The sequence below is a fragment of the Garra rufa genome, chromosome 11, assembly GCF_049309525.1.
Source record: "Garra rufa chromosome 11, GarRuf1.0, whole genome shotgun sequence".
NCBI lineage: Eukaryota > Metazoa > Chordata > Actinopteri > Cypriniformes > Cyprinidae > Garra > Garra rufa.
In genome coordinates, this window is record NC_133371.1 from 825,538 (window position 1) to 842,705 (window position 17,168).

Below are 17,168 nucleotides of genomic sequence, written 5' to 3' on the forward strand. Positions count from 1 at the left end.
ATGTACATCTGTAATTAATTTCTGTAATGACTTATTATTAAATAGTTGACCCATCCCTTACCCTTAATAGAAGCAAAAGTGTTTTGCAATACAGTATGACCACATTAAGTAGATTGTACTTATTTTCTGATCTAAGTACATAGTAGTTAAGGCCACCTAATATAAAGCTTTTTATCAAACAGCTATAAAATGAAATTGCAATCTTTTCAGTGTATAGAGCTGGCTGTGTTAAAATGCGGAAAGTAATTAGGAATGTCTGTGCATAGTCCTCCAATGTATTCAGAAGCAGGAGATGGCTTTCCCGGGAACAACTGTCCAGAAGGAGACGTTTTGGAGAGGTAAGCGTCCTCCTGCGCCCAGGGTGACAGTCCCGCTGTGTGAGGCACCTGATGGGAGTAAAAGTAACTGGATTGATTGGAGAGTAAGTTAAAAGAGCAGGGCGCGGAGAGAGGCAGAGGCACAGAGGCAGATGTGGAGAAGGAGGAAGCGGAGGTCATCTGTTCACAACCCATGCCATAATAAGTTGCCTCTTGGCCGGATGGGAGAAGAAGTCTTTCCGCAGCGGGAGCCACCGAGCTGAAGTGGCGCGAGCTTTGGGAGAGAACTGAGGCGTAGTTGTTGTGGTGACCCGCGGGGTTCGGGTGGCGATGCTGGAGGGTTACGAACGGCGGGACGGGCCAGTAAAACGACCCCGCGAACGCTAGTCCAGCGGCAGTGGAGGTGGAGGACAGCCGCGCGGCTCTCTTCATCCCCAGCTTGGCTCGGGATGCCGCGGTGGACCGGCGCCTGAGTTTCCCGGTGGTTCCGCCGATGAACACATCATCACTGGATGGATCCAGCATCCAGTAGTTGCCTTTTCCAGGGTCATCGTAGTGGCGCGGCACTTTAACAAAGCACTTGTTAAGGCTCAAGTTGTGTCGGATGGAGTTTTGCCAGCCTTGTCTGTTTTCTCGGTAGTACGGGAAGTTCCCCATGATGAACTCGTAGATGCCGTTGAGGGTGAGCCGACGCTCCGGACTCTGGCGGATGGCCATCATGATAAGCGCGTTATAACTGAACGGAGGCTTATCAGGTTTACTCTTCTTTTCTTGTCCAGCTACTTCACACTTTGCCTCTTCAACTACCTCTTTTTTATCTGGTCTGTTTGCTAATTCGTTCCGCTCTCGTATCTGCTTGTCTTTTCCATCATTTGACTGATTGGAGCGCGCTGGCGGCTTCGCGGCGCGGGAGCGCGGTGCTTCGTGCGCGGCGATAGTGTCCGTTCTCGCGCGTTCGTGCCGGAGCAGCAAGCTGCTGATGCTGAATGAGGACTTGTGAAAAAAACCCACGGGGGCTTTTAGTTCCTCCATGTTTAAAGGTGTCCAACAGAACTTAAAAGTTCAACCCAAGTGCCCGCTCATTCTTCAGAGACGTCCGATGAAAACAAAACAAAGATCTGATAAGTTTCCAGCACAGCCAATCTCTCTGACTGATCAATGAACTCCAAGGCTCAATTATAACACTTCGGAAGCCGGTGAAACTCAAGCCTCTCACCTGAGACCGCCCTTCTGTTTACACATTCATCCGAGTCAATGCCTGTCAGAAACGAGCGAGGCAAAGCAAAACGACGTTATGCTAAGGAGTTGAGACAGACGACAACACTTGGGGATGTGAGTAAACAAACAGCTTAGGAAGGACATGAGCCCTGATCTCTAGAGGATGGCCTAGGCTCCATAAGGGAGCGTGCACTTATCGGGCAAAAATAGTGGCCTATTGGGGAGAGTTGCAACATGCCTTATTTCTTCAAGCAGGAATAAGATACAGAGATGATATTCATACTGCACATGTTTTATTGGCCCCTCATACTTCCGGGAAGAAATCAGCCATGCGATCATTCCTTTAACCAAAAATCATAATCATGGTAAAAAGTAATTTTTTTAAAGATGAGATTTTTGGTCATAGTGAATTGTAAAAACAGAACATTTTAATCAGTGCTTTAGCTACACATTGTTGCAATCATCCCAACATGCTGTCCCTTACCACTACATTGATTTAAAAGCTTGCCACAACATTACATAATTGTCATTTTATAATGATAATAATAATGAACCCCTTAAAAAGTTAGTTATCTCTTCTTCTTTTTTTTAAGCGAATAGGTTAAAAATCTTGTTACTTAAAGGAGTAGTTCACTTTCAGAACAAAAATGTACAGTAAATGTACTCACCCCCTTGTCATCCGAGATGTTCATGTCTTTCTGTCCTCAGTCATAAGGAAATTCTGTTTTTTGAGGCAAACATTTTAGGATTTCTCTCCATATAATGGACTTCTATGGTGCCCCCGACTTTCAAAATGCAGCTTCAAAGGGCTCTAAAGATCACAGCCAAAGAAGAAGGGTCTTATCTAGCAAAACAATCGGTTATTTTTTTTAAACATTTACAACTTATATACTTTTTAATTTCAAAAACTCGTCTTGCAGAGCTAGACAAGACAACCATTTGAGGTTTAAAAGTATATCAGTTGTAATTTTTTTTTAGAAAATAACTGATTGTCATAATCATGGTAAAAAAGATTTTTTTTTAAAGATGAGATTTTTGGTCATAGTGTCTAAGTTGTTTGTGTGATGCACTGTAAAAACATAACATTTTAATCAGTGCGTTCGGAGCTTCTTATAGGCGTAGTTAGCTTGTATCAATGAAATGTTGTTAAGCTAATATACCAATTTTATCATTTATTTTTTAAAAGCTTGCCATAACATTACGTAATTGTAATTTTATAGTGATAATTCTAATAAACCCCTTTAATAGTTAGGGATCTCTCCTTTTTTAAGTGAATAGGTAAAAAAAATCTGTTTCATTTACTATTCTTTGGTTGTTGTTTTTTTACAGCCAATTTACCTTATTAAAGACTGTGACTGTGCACAAATAAAATAAAGAAATTGCTAAATTATATTTAAGAATTATTTAATTACATTTTATTGAATGTTGCAACTGTAACGGACAGATGTGGCTTTATTTTATTAAAATTACAGCTTTCTAATACAAACAGTCTCTGAAAAAATCCCTTATAGGTTTGCTCATTCTTTCAATTGATTCTTGTTCACAGTCACCCTGACTAAGTCATTTTACTGTATAGTTTTGGAGAAAATAAAAGGCAAATCAGCCCAAAAAACATTTAAGCATTTGCATTTCCCATTTTCAGACACTCATAAAAATCTTTCCTTTGCTCATTCTCAAGTAATTAACTCTATAGCTTTGGAATAAATTAAGAGAAGTATATTCTTGCACCTTTTTTTGTAGTTATTCACAAAAAATCGAATTATTTGCATAATTATATTTATTAATGAAAACCTACAATTTTTTTATATGGTTGCACTGTTACAGGAAAAAAAAAGTTTTCATTTTGCAGGAACATAAACAGGGATCTGGACATTAAGATTTTAAAAATAAATAAAAATACATATAAAAGAAAAAATAAATATAAAAGGTGCTAGAATGATCTTCGATGCTTAGGATTAATTTTTATTTTCTCCAAAAGTATATGTAGGGACGGTTGCAACATGTTTTGCATTTCCTTTAGTTTCTCAGAGATGGTTTGTTAGAAAGCCAAACTTTTAACACAATAAAGCCACGTCTGTCAGCTACTCACTCATATTGCTGTAACATGTGTGCATATGATAATATACGTGCAATTTACAGTTGAATAGACAAAGTGAAATGTTGCAACCGTCCCCACAACAGGGGACATTTTGCTTTACGTTTAAATACATAAAGGCAGATGTTATATCAGATTAAACATGAGAAACTGCCTATTCAGATAATACCAGTTGTCAATTTTCATAGAACTTAACTGCAATTTAAATTAAGAAAGATGTGAAATTGTAAAAATGTGCTTTTAAATTAGTTTTACATAAAATTTAGCTCATTTGTAAGTGGTTTAATTTCCATGTTAAACATTTTTTTAGGCTACTACACTCTTAAAAATAAAGGTGCTTCACGATGCCATAGAAGAACCTTTTTTGTCTAAATGGTTCCATAAAGAACCTTCAACATCTGTAGAACCTTTCTGTTTCACAAAAGGTTCTTTGTGGCGAAAGAAGGTTCTTCAGATTCTAAAAAGGTATGAAATAGATGATTCTTTAAAGAACCTTTAAATGAATTTACCTTTTAAAGCACCTTTATTTTTAAGAGTGTAGTTGAGGGTATGAACATAGCACAAAGGCAATTGCAAAACGAATAAAGTACAACAGTAAAAGTGCAAAAACTAAACAGACTAGCAGATGAAGTTATTACTGAATAATAATAAGTGTACATTAAGTGAAAGAGGAAATACGAGTAGGGAAACAATGACAGTAAATACGAGTTTAATGCTAGAAACACAGACACAAGGACGATCATTGACTGCCTCATAAAAAGGCATTGATGCAAAACATTAAATACACATGTCAGATGGACAAAAAGAGCTCAAAAATAAATAAAAAAACACAATTGCAAATCCTTTCGTTTTCTAGGATATTTTAACACCCGAGTATTAATTTATTGCACGTAACTGTTCAGTCCATTTGAACTAGGTTTTTGGTACAGAGAAATGACAAACATAACTTAATTGAGATTTTGTAGATTTCAAGGCTAGTCTTTAAATGAATCATCTGTAAAATATCCCTCAACCAAAAATCATATAGAGTTGCTAATGTAATTTCTGTTATAATTTGTATCCAACCCTGAAGGTATCAAACAAGATTTTTACTATATAACCTGAATTTTCAGTTTTTCAGTTTTTCCTTTGAGTGCACTTTTAATTATGCCCTTCAGGACTGGTTCCAAATTTGAATAAAAATCAATCCATTAGTATTCCTTTAGGATATTTCGACAAGGGATTTTTTCAAGGCACTCACAACTGCAAAATGTAACACAGTATCATTTTCACATTCACACATTGCTACACACACAAGCAAGGATTTAATGCAACTTATGCATAGAAAAGAGGTCAATGGGTCAATGGTTTTGTAATTGGTCTCTTAGTTTTGGTAGTAGAGTGTATAAATGTTCCCCTGGACACTCAGTTTTTGCCACATCTCTGTGTCCCACAAGAACGAAACTGGGCCGCACATGACCGTGAAGCACTCCAATGTGCAGCAGTCTCAGCAGAGCAGACAGTGATGCAGAACTGGGCAGTTCATCTACACACAAACAGAAATGTTCTTTAGCACATGTTGAACATTTGGAATTCATTATTACACGATGTCTATTTTCCTTTACAAACTCACTAAACATCTTAACCGAACATTAAATAATTGCATTATTGCAATAATTGCAATTGCAAATAATAACACCACAAATTGCATTCATTCTAAAATCAGTCGTATTCTCACCACTGAAGTTGCCCATGAATGCGACGCCAACAGAATTGAAGTTGTGTTCTTTTGCATGGGCCCCTACGACCCCCCATCCTCGCCCTTCATACACCATCCCATCTCCAGAGATCAGAAAGCTGAGGAAAGACAGATGAGTGGATGGATGAGTAATGTATAGAGTCAGTCCTGATTTGTCAGCAGAATTTAAACATGACTTTTTGAGATAAAATATAAAAATATTGTGTGATTATTATTATTATTATTATTATTATCAGTGTTGGGGAAAGTTACTTTTAAAGTCCCCCTGAAATCAAAATGAAAGTTTTTTTGGCTTTTAGTGTGAATATATTAGCCTTAAGATTATCTATAAGCTAGTGTGCTTCAAAACAACGACAAAATTCGCGTTTACAAGATATGGGCATTCAAAACTTACAGTCTCGTCACTTCCGCCAATATGAATCAACGATTTTGATGATATCACCGTGCGCTTCAGTTTCTCATCAAACGTTCTGTCCAATCAAATGCTCTCTAGAGTCCGTAGTGTCCCGCCCCCTACACAGAGACGCAAAAACACGGAGCAGATCATATGTGCGATCGGCATGTATTAAACTACACAGCCTCAGCATGATTATGATCACTATTTTATTTTAGCAAGAGTTTCATATTGAATCTGTGGGGTAATTTATTAGTCTGTGGCTGTCATAAGCTACAAATGCGGCTTTACGAGCTCAACGGCTCTGGCCCGAACAGATATTAATGGAACGCTATTGGCTATTCAAAATAAGTGGGCGGGGCTGGGCGATATGTTTTTGTTTCAGTTAAAAGTACGTCACCACATAGAATAACGCTGCGTGTTTCAAGGCACTTCAGTGGACCTTTGAAAGTAATGCATTACAATATTGAGTTACTCCCTAAAAAAGTAAGTAATTACGTTACTTAGTTACCTTTTATGGAAAGTAATCCGTTAAGTTACTTTTGCGTTACTTTTTAAATCTGGGCAGGACTTGTTTGTTTTTAATATAAAAAGTTCTATTTTTGTCAAATGTAAAAGCATTTTCACACCAAAAGCCTCAGGCTTAGAGAAAAGTAAATTGACGTCTGTACAAAAATGTCAACTCTTCAGCAATAAAAAAAGGAAAACAAATGTTAGATTATCCTGAGTAATTTTTGCTTATTAGTTATTGGGATTACATATAGGATATTTGAATTATTTAACATATTTAATTATTGCAGGTTTGCATTGAATTTCAATGTTTTTATTCATTTTGAAGAATACTGTATTTGTTTTTTAGTGAGTGAGATGAATTAACGCATGTTCACATTTATTCTAGAACTAAAGTAACATCTTACTCACAATTTCTCTCAACATGGGGACAGGAGAGCTTTTAATCAATAAATGTTTGGAAAATGTAACTTAGTACTTATTGGAAAAAGTAACTCAGATATTTTCTTGTCAATTAAAAAGTAACGCGTTACTTCACTAGTTACTTGGAAAAAGTAATATTGCATTATAATAATGTGCTACACCCAGCACTGGTTATTATTATTTTAAAGAAGAACACATTGAGACATTCTTAATAATCCGCAGGGAACTTGCCTGTGTGTTTTTGTTTGTGTATGTGTCACATGACACCAAAATGACTTCCTGTTTTGCTCTTATTTGTGTATAATAATAATAATAAACATAAATACGTTATGCCAGGCTACTTATGTACACTTTTTTCTTTTATAGTTACACCATTAAGAATTTTAATTCAGAAATATTCATAGTATTTTAGTCTCATTTTAGATTCATACAAATATTACCCAAACAATAGCACTGAATTACTTTTACATCCAAAGTTGATCTACAAGCATTTTCGCAACATAATGACATACTATATGCATTTGTATATGTAAGATCTTAATTGCACTGTGATATAAAGACTAGTCAGATATTAAATGTATCGTTTTATTATCTTACTTGTAACCGATATCGTCGAAGCCCCTCTCTTGCATGTGCATGTGTTGGATGTGCGCGAGCTGAGAGGCGCTATCGCGCGGGTGCGCGCAGTACCGGAGCGCTGTGTGGTGAACGATCACCGTCTGCGCGGGACTCTTCATCTCGGTCCTGACCCGAGGTTCCACGGCGTTCCAACCACGTCGACACACTACAGCCACTGCGAAACAACAGTGCGATCAGATAAACATGCAACGACAGACTATGCACACGATCGCTTGTGGACGCTTGCTCTCACCTGCATTCACATCCACGGTTTCTCCAGGTGCGTATCCGTCCATACCGTTCATTTCTATCAAACCCGGTAAATGTGCATGACTTGCAAACTGTCGGGTTTAATAGCCGTGAATGACTGGGAGGGACAAACATGTTGAGCTTCCGCGTACTTTCCTGTCTCGTGCAGATTCAGGTAGTCCTCCAGGCAGATGAAGAAATCTCACTGCACGGGTTTTTCATAGCGAACAATGGAAATGCCAATGTGAATAGGCGATATTTTATCATTGCAAAAATAACAGAAGTGACAGCTTGGCAGAATTGCATAACATAAAAAGAGGCAGTCACTTGCATGAATGCTTTGTGCAATTGCACAACTACTTCTCTAAGTACAGTTGGAAAAATCAAACCTTGATTAATACTAGAGTAATTCATTTGTAGCCTACTTTGATTCAGGCAGACACGCTGGTAGTGGCAATGCAACAGCATCATCAACAGTGTGAAATTGCTTTATGCAACAAGATATTAATACAGAGAATCAGGTTTAGTAAACATTTCACCTGTGGTTGAAAAGTTTTACACACTTTCCAGGAGGAGTCGGAAACACCGCGTTCAAGGTTTGTGTGTCAAAGCGTTCCGTAATCACTCTGCGCCAGCTCCATTCCGGGTTTTTACTTTGTACTCTCCATACACAACTGAGAAAAAAATATTTTTAATGCGATTTTTCTGATAAAAACTCCAGTTGAGATTTTTTTGTTTAAGAGCTATACAGGTTTGTACAGCTACACAATATAGTCAAACATTTTGTGATTACAAATTAGCTGTGAAATAATAATAAAAAAGATTATTTAAAATGTTATTATAATATATTTTACAGTACAACTTTAAAAGTGCAATACCAATATGTGACGCTGGGCCACAAAACCAGTCTTACGGGTGTTAAGGGAGATGTAGGCTATGCATCATCTGAAGGCTGAATGAATAAACTTCCCGTTGATGTATGGTTTGTTAGGATAGGACAATATTTGGCTGAGATACAACTGTTTGAAAATCTGCAATCTGTGGGTGCAAAAAAAAATCTAAATATTGAGAAAACTGCCTTTAAAGTTGTCCAAATGAAATTCTTAGCAATGCATATTACTAATCAAAAATTAAGTTTCGATATATTTACAGTAGGAAATTTATATCTTCATGGAACATTATCTTTACTTAAAGGAGTAGTTCACTTCTAAAACAAAAAATTACAGATTATTTACTCATCCCATTGTCATTCAAGATGTTCATCTATTTCTTTCTTCAGTCGATAAGAAATTATGTTTCTTGAGGAAAACATTTCAGGATTTCTCTCCATATAATGGACTTCAATGGTGCCCCCAAGTTTGAACTTCCAAAATGCAGTTTAAATGCAGCTTCAAATGACTCTAAACGATCCCAGCTGAGGAAGAAGGGTCTTATCTAGCATAATAATTATTCTCTTGGTAGTGAGACCTTATTTGTACTTTGATTCAGGCAGACACGCTGGTAGTGGCAATGCAACAGCATCATCAACAGTGTGAAATTGCTTTATGCAAAATTAATACAGAGAATCTGAGGTTTAGCAAACATTTCACCTGACGTTGAAAAGTACGTTTTACAAACTTTCCAGGAGTCGGAAACACCGCGTTCAAGGTTTGTGTGTCAAAGCGTTCCGTAATCACTCTACCCCAGCTCCATTCCGGGTTTTTCACTTTGTACTCTCCATACACAACTGAAAAAAATAAAATAATAATGCGATTTTTCTGATAAAAACTCCAGTTGAGATTTTTTTGTTTAAGAGCTACAGGTTTGTACAGCTACACAATATAGTCAAACATATTGTGATTATAAATTAGCTGTAATATACACTGTGAAATAATAAAAAAGATTATTTAAAATGTTTTTATAATATATTTCCCAGTACAACTTTAAAAGTGCAATACCAATATGTGACCCTGGACCACAAAACCAGTCTTACGGGTGTTAAGGGAGATGTATGCATCATCTGAAGGCTGAATAAATAAGCTCCATTGATGTATGATTTGTTAGGATAGGACAATATTTGGATGAGATACTACTATTTGAAAATCTGGAATCTGAGGGTGCAATGCATATTACTAATCAAAAATTAAGTTTTTGATACATTAACAGTAGGAAATTTCATGGAACATGATCTTTCCTTAAAGAGGTAGTTCACTTCCAGAACAAAAATTTACAGATAATTAACGCATCCAAGATGTTCATCTTTCTTTTTTCAGTCGATAAGAAATTGTTTTTTTCTCTCCATATAATGGACTTCAATGGTGCCCCTGAGTTTGAACTTCCAAAATGCAGTTTAAATGCAGCTTCAAAGGGCTCTAAACGATCCCAGCCGAGGAAGAAGGGTCTTATCTAGTGAAACGATCAGTTATTTTTGAAACAAACTGACAATTTGTATACTTTTTAACCTCAAACGCTTGTCTTGTCTATGTCTATGTGAACTCCGGCTCAAGATTGTATATATCGAAAAACATCTTGTTTTCTTCCCCAACATCAAAATCAAAATCATCCTACATTGCTGCAGAAATACCAACACAGATAAGTGAACACGCAAAGATCAAACGCCATTTATAAAAAAACAAAAAGGTAAAACAGCGATGTAGGATGATTTTGAAGTTGGGGAAGAAAAGAACGAGATGGGAGTTTTTCGACATGCATTGTACCTGTATTGACCCAGATCACACAGAGTACGCAAGCGCATCGCAGAGAAGAGACAAGACGAGCATTTGAATTTAAAAAGTATATAAATTGTCAATTTGTTTCAAAAAATGAGAGATCGTTTCACTAGATAAGACCCTTCTTCCTCGGCTGGGATCGTTTAGAACCCGTTAAAGCCGCATTTAAACTGCGTTTTGGAAGTTCAAACTTAGGGGCACCATTGAAGTCCACTATATGGAGATAATACCTGAAATGTTTTTCTCTAGAAACATAATTTCTTTTCAACTGAAGAAAGAAAGACATGAACATCTTGGATGACAAAGTGTTGAGGAAATTATCTGTAAATTTTTTATCCTATGCTTTATCCTACTGTTTTTTGGCATAAAAGAAAAATGGATAACCCATACAATGTATTTTTGGCTATTGCTACAAATATACCTGGGCTGCTTAATACTGGTTCTGTGATCCTCCTTTCCAAACGTTGAACCATCAAGCATTTATTTTAAAGGAAAACCGGACAGCTCTTAACTCTTCTCTTTTTATTACAATAGGCAGTTTATAAGTTCTTCTCATTGGTTAGTGAAGGTGGCAGGTGCATAGAGAAATGCTTGCGTTCCCTGTACTCCAAGCCACCATGAAATAAAAAAATGCATCCAGAATCCTCAAAACTATCAAAATGAAAACTCATACTTTTTGTAATCTTTTATTACAAACCTTCAAAAAAATACACTTGTGTAGAATTAAAATGAAGAACTATAAACACTTCAGGTCAAAGGACGAGTCGCTGGTGTTTGTGCATGAATCTCACACTAAAATTCACAACTAAAATAAACACCAAATGCATCAGTGACCAACAGATGGGTCACTGACAAGATACATCCACTCCAGAATAGACGTCTCCTAAACTGAGAAATAATGTTCGGGAATGGAACAGTGACGCAGGACCTCAGAACGCCTCCTCATTCTGTCCATCTGTGGCCGCAGTGTGGGGCAGTGCAGACGTAGTAAAGCCTCATGGCATCCTGCATTCAGAAAATCAAAAGTTCCAAGTTTATGCTAGACAGCATTTATGATATTGCTGTAATTAAAAAAGTGTGTTTACCAGCAATTTCTGAGTGAAAACGGTTTAAAATACATTTTTAGTGCAGTTATCAAGACAAATGCTTTTCTTACTTAGATATTTGGTCTTGTTTTCAGCCAAAATATAAAAAAATTCTTAAATCAAGAAGGATTTTCTAGACAAGTAAAAATGATTTTCTTGCTTTCAAAAAAAAAAAAAAAAAACCAAGTCAACATTAAGTGAGTTTTTGCTTAGAACAAGCCAATGGGGGTAAGAAAAAAAAATCTTATTTCAAACAGAAAACAAGATTATTTTTCTTACCCCACTGGTAGATTATTTAGTTTGTTTCAAGCAAAAACGCACTTAAGTTTGACTTGTTTTTCTAAAAACAAGACAATTTTTACTCGTCTAGAAAATCCTTCTTGATTTAAGAATTTTTTGATATTTTGGCTGGAAACAAGACCAAAAATCTAAGAAAAGCATTTTTTGCAGTGTGTGTGTGTGTGTCATTACCTCAGCCTTCATGCTGTGAGACTGGAAGAACACCGCCTCCTTGTGTCCACACCTAAAACCACACATTCATCATAAAACGGGCCATTATGAGAATTCTGGGAATTACAATAATACCATTATTAGTATATATCTACATCAAGAAACATGTTTATCACTCACTTTGGGCAAGGGTGGTCCTCCGTCCGAGGCAGTGTTGGATCTTGAGCCACGTCTGCAATGATCTGAGTGAGTTCACTGGCAGAGAAGAGGGTTGAGGTTAGTGGTGTTTAGAAAAATCTCTTTAACCAATAAACATCATAGAATAATCCTGTTTTGGTAGGTAGAACATTTGTGTTTTGAAAGATATTAATAAACAATTTGTAAACAGCGTGACGTAACGTTACATTGAAAAATCTCTAGAAAGTAGCAGTTTACTAAATCTATGCACTACATTACATAATCATTACACATTTAATTAACCTGTCATTTATGTCTTTATTGTATGTTTTAATAAATCTGTTATTAAAAAGCTGTCCGTCTCTGTTTAAATTTTCAGAATTCAACAATGAAATATATCTACAAGCAGCGATTAACGGGGTTCAAGCGCTTTAAGGCATTTAAGCATGTATGAAAAAAAAAACATGTAGCAAGCCTTTTTTTTGCAAAACACAGGTAATTTACCATGGAAATAGGATGTTTTGTAACATTTTTGACTGTTATAGCGCCAGCTGTGGTTGGATCTCCTTAAAACTTTGTGTGCTTGTTTAGAATCACCTGTCGCATGTGCTCAGCAGGTTTTGTGAAGTATTGAGTTTTCCTTTAGGCTTTATAGGATTTAAGGGAAAATTCAGACAGGCCTATTTTCTAAATTACCCCATTATATCTTCCCAAAGGGCAAATTTAAACATTTTCTATATAATTATTGACCTAGCGAGTCCACACAATTGCACAGCACTGTTTTTTTCCAGACTGACTGAAAAACCCAGGACTAGTTTGCAAAAGTAGTTTTTGTAATCTAATCTTCTCAATCATTTAACAATCTATTCGATTGACAGCAGTGATAAAGAGGCAAAGTTGTCTTGAATGAGGAGTTCTATTATATGATATGAATATTATGTGTATGCACAAAAAACACAGCAATGCACAATTGTTTACGGCATTAAAAAAAAAAAAAAAAAAACGCGGTATCGCACCCCAGTGGCTGATTTCTTTCAAATTTCTCACAGACCTTTGGGGCCATGAGTCAAACAGGCCCAACGAGTTTCGCTCCAATCGGCCTCAGTTAACCTTGTCTAAAAGGTGCTCAAATTTCATCGGCCAATGGCGGACGTCGTTTTTTTGGGGATATGCAAATGTCCTTATAGACACTTTTGGCACTTTGGACCAAGACCGTACACAGCGATTTGCATGCTGATAGGACAAATGGTTGCGCAGGTATAGCCATTTTTAAATTTTATAGCACCACCAAGTGGCCAAGCTTCGTGATTTTTGTCCTGCGTCCCCAGACTGATTTCTTACATACCTGTTCTGAGTTTGTTGAAGATATCTTATTTTGTTCTGGAGTTACAGGCATTTTACTAAGAGAGCCCCCACCCCTTTGGAATCCCTTTCTGGTGGAAAGTCCAAAGTTAGACTTTTTAAAAAATAATTATTGATATTCGCTCTACAGAGAAACTTTCGGCACTGGTTTGGTTCCGATTGGGCGAAAAACCTACTAGTTCTCAAAAAATCCGAAATACCCCAAAATTTTGATCAAATCTGAGCGTGAGACACTTGAGCCTGCAACTGATGGTTTAGGACAGGGGTGCCCACTCCTGTTCCTGGAGATCTACCTACCTGCAGACTTTAGTTCCAGCCCTGCTCCAACACAGCTGTCTGTAATTATCAAGTGCTACCTAAGAGATTAATTAGCTGGTTCAGGTGTGTTTAATCAAGGTTGGAGCTGAACTTTGCAGGATAGTAGATTTCCAGGAACAGGATTGGGCACCCCTGGTTTAGAGTTTAGACTAATAGGGAGTAGGGCTGTGCAATTAATCGCAATCACAAAAAAAAATATCGCGATTTCTAAACCGCATAAGGCTGCGATTTTATCTACTAGCATCATATCATACTGTACAGTGTACACACAGTAAACAAAATAAAACAATATATATGATAAAAAAAAATATTACAACAAGATTAACCACTTAATTGTCGAAAAAACACTACAATTATTATTTAAACGTTTTAAACTGATTTTGACATTAAAAAGCTCAAAAACGTATTTTTTTTTCTTATTCCATGGATTTTACCCATTTACCTCCACTTGTTACCAGTGTTTTTCTGCAACCACTATGTGCACGCAGCTGAAAGTGACATCTACTCTAAATGGGTCTATTGCTATTTAAAACTTTAATAATATAGTAAATGTTACTGACAGGGCTCTCTGTTTAGTTTACAGCATTGGTTGAGATTGTTGTCTTTCAGAAATATTGATGTATTGTCCCTGATATATCCAAATTCCAATCGAATCAATATCAAACGAAGAAGAGCTTGTGAATCAGAATCAGATGGACCCAGACCTATTTATCCAGCATTCACCATGCCCTTTTAAACAGTGCTAACATACATTTAGAGTGACCTAAAAGGCAGTCTCCAGTACAAAACAAAGTCATTCTATAGGCATTGTCTCAAACCAATGCATTGTCTCTCAGTAAATAAAACAGGAAGACACTCACTCAACCTCGTGGGTGATTTTGTTCACATAGATGCAGCTGTTGTCGGCTTCTTGTTGATAGTCACAGTTTCTGCACTGAAAACATACATGAACACAAACAAGTGAGGGATTGTTCTGTCAATTAATAAGAATCAAGTTATATAGAACACTTCTATGTTAAACCCCTTTTAAGCCTTTTTAAAGGTTAATGCTCTGGATATCGACTGTAATCATAAGTCATATGCATATTAGATCACATTTGATAATTAGATCTAACTGTAATCATGAATCAACACATAGACATGCACAAAATACTCATTTATTGCTTTAACTCTATTCTTCAAAAAAAAATTGCCCTTTTAGACTTATTCTCTATTAATTTACTTACTAAAAAAACAACTAACTAACACTAGATTCTCTGTTCTTGTTCACTGATTTTGTAGAAGTAAAAATTATTTTCTTGTTTTCAGTAAAAAGTCAAAATTAAGTGCGTTTTTGCTTGAAACAAGTTAAATAATCTGCCAATGGGGTAAGAAAAATAATCTTGTTTTCTGTTTGAAATAAGATTAATTTTCTTAACCCACTGACAGGTCTCACTTCATTTTGACATGTTTGTAATGAAAAATAGAAAATAATTTTTACTCGTCTAGAAAATCCTTCTTGATTTAAGAATTGTTAGATATTTTGGCTGGAAACAAGACAAAAAATCTAAGTAAGAAAAGCATTTTTTTGCAGTGTTGTATTCTATCTATTAATTTACTTACTGCTTATTTTCTTTAAAAAAAAACTATCACTAGCTTCTATCTATTTTTAGGCATCTAACACTAGCTTGCTTTTTGTTTTGTTTTTTATTCTATGTATTTTCTTTTTATTTAATATATAATAAAAAAAAACATACGTGTACTGCGTTATTCTAAATGAGACTTGCATGTTATTGCTCTTTTGTTGTTTTTGATTGCTTCCTTTGTCCTTTTTTGTAAGTGGCTTTGGATAAAACCGTCTGCTAGATATCTAAATGTACAGTGCCTTGCAAAAGTATTCATACCCCTTCATTTTTTCACATTTTGTTTTGTTAAACTGCTTTAAATTACTTTTTTCCACATCAATCTACATCTCCTACACCATAATGACAAAGCACAAAACAGGTTTGTAACAACTTTGCAAATTTATTAGAAATAATCCCGTTGCATAAGTATTTATACCCTTTTCCGGGACACTGGAAATTTAGCTCAGGAGCATTCATATTGCTTCTAGATGTTCCTACATTTGAAGTGGAGGTAAACTGTGGCAAATTCATTTGAATGAATCTGATTTAGAAAGGCACACACCTCTCAGAAAAGGTCTAACAGCTGAAAATGCATATCAGAGCAAAAACCAAGATAACTGCCTGTAGAGCTCAGTGACAGACTTGTGTTAAGGCGATGATCTAGAGAAGAGTTCAGAAACAAATCTGCTGCATTGAAGGTTGACAGAAGCATTCTCCATAATGGAAGACGACTGGAACAACTAGGACTCTAGAAAATGTCTGACAGAGCTTGAGAGGTGAAAAGGTGAGGCAAAGAATGGCAGATAATTGCCAAATGCAGATGTGAAGCTTGTCAGATCAGACCCAAAAAGACTTGAGGCTGTAAAGAAGCTTCAACTATGTACTGAGTTAAGGGTATGAATACTTATGCAATCTACTTATTTCAGTGTTTTATTTTTAATAAATCTGTAACATTTGCAAATCTGGTTTTTGCTTTGTCATTATTACGGTGTATGGAGTGTAAATTGATGTGGGGAAAAACTAATTTAAAGCAGTTTAACATAATGCTGCAACAAAAATAAATGTGAAAAAAAATGAAGGGGTATGACTACTTTTGCAAGGCACTGTAAATGTAATGTAAACGCTCTAATATGGACTAAAAGAACAATTCATGCACAGATTTGACAACAAAAAACTTACAGCGTATAGCAGGATGCGGTTTTCTTTATCCTCTTTAGGATACAACATGTTATTACTGTGAAAAGAAAGAAAGAGATTCATATAAAACCGGTTCATGCCATCAAAACAAACACATACAGTTCGGATCAGAGATATTAGTTTGAGAAACAAACAACTCGTCTAAACTCACCACTCTTGACAAAACCTGATGCCCACAAAACCAGGCTCGTAGTTGCCACCTTCCAGCTCCATTATAAAGATACCACAACTCTATTTTAAAGGCTTTAGATATGATAATAATAATAAGAGTGAGGGGAAAAGGATAACAGTGCTCTTCCTCTGCGTTGAATTTCGAAACGTCTAGAAACAGTAGTTAGTGCGCATGCGTGACCTCCGCTTAGCGCTGCACTGATTCGTCACAGCGCCTCTGCGTGGCGGAGGACAAAACGCTATTGGGCAATTTTTTCAATTCATAAAGAACATTTCTTCAAGAGGAAAGTTCTACTGGAGGTCCTTGGTTAATGATATAGACTGGTTTTTACCTGGGAAATGTTTTACTTCTAATGAGGCAAAGGAAACACATTTTAAAATTTTACATAAAACATAGCCTGTTAATTCTAATGTTTCTAAATATTTGGACATGGCCAGCTCATGTTCTTTTTGCAAACAAGCAGAGGAGACTTTTTTTTTTTTTATTGTCCTAGGTTCTCATATATTTGATTCTGATGTTGAACACTCTTTTTT

General features: G+C 36.2%; 3 protein-coding genes across 3 annotated transcripts; all 3 read right to left on the reverse strand.

The window, feature by feature from the left end:
* Nucleotides 1-206: 206 nt before the first annotated feature.
* Nucleotides 207-1,349, reverse strand: LOC141345104 (forkhead box protein G1-like). The gene has a single exon (XM_073849971.1). The coding sequence runs from the start codon at nt 1,347-1,349 to the stop codon at nt 207-209; it is 1,143 nt and encodes a 380-aa protein (XP_073706072.1).
* A 2,984-nt stretch (nt 1,350-4,333) lies between these two features.
* On the reverse strand, nt 4,334-7,655 carry LOC141346061 (peptidoglycan-recognition protein SC2-like). Its single transcript, XM_073850977.1, has 4 exons — nt 7,567-7,655; nt 7,293-7,488; nt 5,348-5,466; nt 4,334-5,155 (listed from the first exon to the last, which is right to left on the reverse strand). Exons 1-4 carry the CDS (start codon nt 7,616-7,618, stop codon nt 4,971-4,973), a joined length of 552 nt encoding a protein of 183 aa, XP_073707078.1. The 5' UTR covers nt 7,619-7,655; the 3' UTR covers nt 4,334-4,970.
* Nucleotides 7,656-10,777: 3,122 nt separating this feature from the next.
* On the reverse strand, nt 10,778-16,776 carry LOC141345906 (DNA-directed RNA polymerase II subunit RPB9). The gene is made up of 6 exons (XM_073850830.1): nt 16,615-16,776; nt 16,446-16,500; nt 14,523-14,596; nt 11,986-12,060; nt 11,827-11,878; nt 10,778-11,275 (listed from the first exon to the last, which is right to left on the reverse strand). The coding sequence occupies exons 1-6, from the start codon at nt 16,674-16,676 to the stop codon at nt 11,213-11,215; spliced, it is 381 nt and encodes a 126-aa protein (XP_073706931.1). The 5' UTR covers nt 16,677-16,776; the 3' UTR covers nt 10,778-11,212.
* Nucleotides 16,777-17,168: the final 392 nt, after the last annotated feature.

Bases quoted from the DNA above. Each gene is read 5' to 3' on its own strand.
- LOC141345104 (XM_073849971.1), bottom strand. From the start codon at position 1,349: ATGGAGGAACTAAAAGCCCCCGTGGGTTTTTTTCACAAGTCCTCATTC.
- LOC141346061 (XM_073850977.1), bottom strand. From the start codon at position 7,618: ATGAACGGTATGGACGGATACGCACCTGGAGAAACCGTGGATGTGAAT. The intron at 5,467-7,292 runs GTAAGATAATAA...GTCTTTCCTCAG, and splicing joins TTCGACGATATCGGTTACAA to CTTTCTGATCTCTGGAGATG. The intron at 5,156-5,347 runs GTGAGAATACGA...GTTTGTGTGTAG, and splicing joins ATTCATGGGCAACTTCAGTG to ATGAACTGCCCAGTTCTGCA.
- LOC141345906 (XM_073850830.1), bottom strand. From the start codon at position 16,676: ATGGAGCTGGAAGGTGGCAACTACGAGCCTGGTTTTGTGGGCATCAGG. The intron at 16,501-16,614 runs GTGAGTTTAGAC...TTCTTTTCACAG, and splicing joins ATCAGGTTTTGTCAAGAGTG to TAATAACATGTTGTATCCTA. The intron at 14,597-16,445 runs GTAAGTTTTTTG...GTATGTTTTCAG, and splicing joins ACCGCATCCTGCTATACGCT to TGCAGAAACTGTGACTATCA.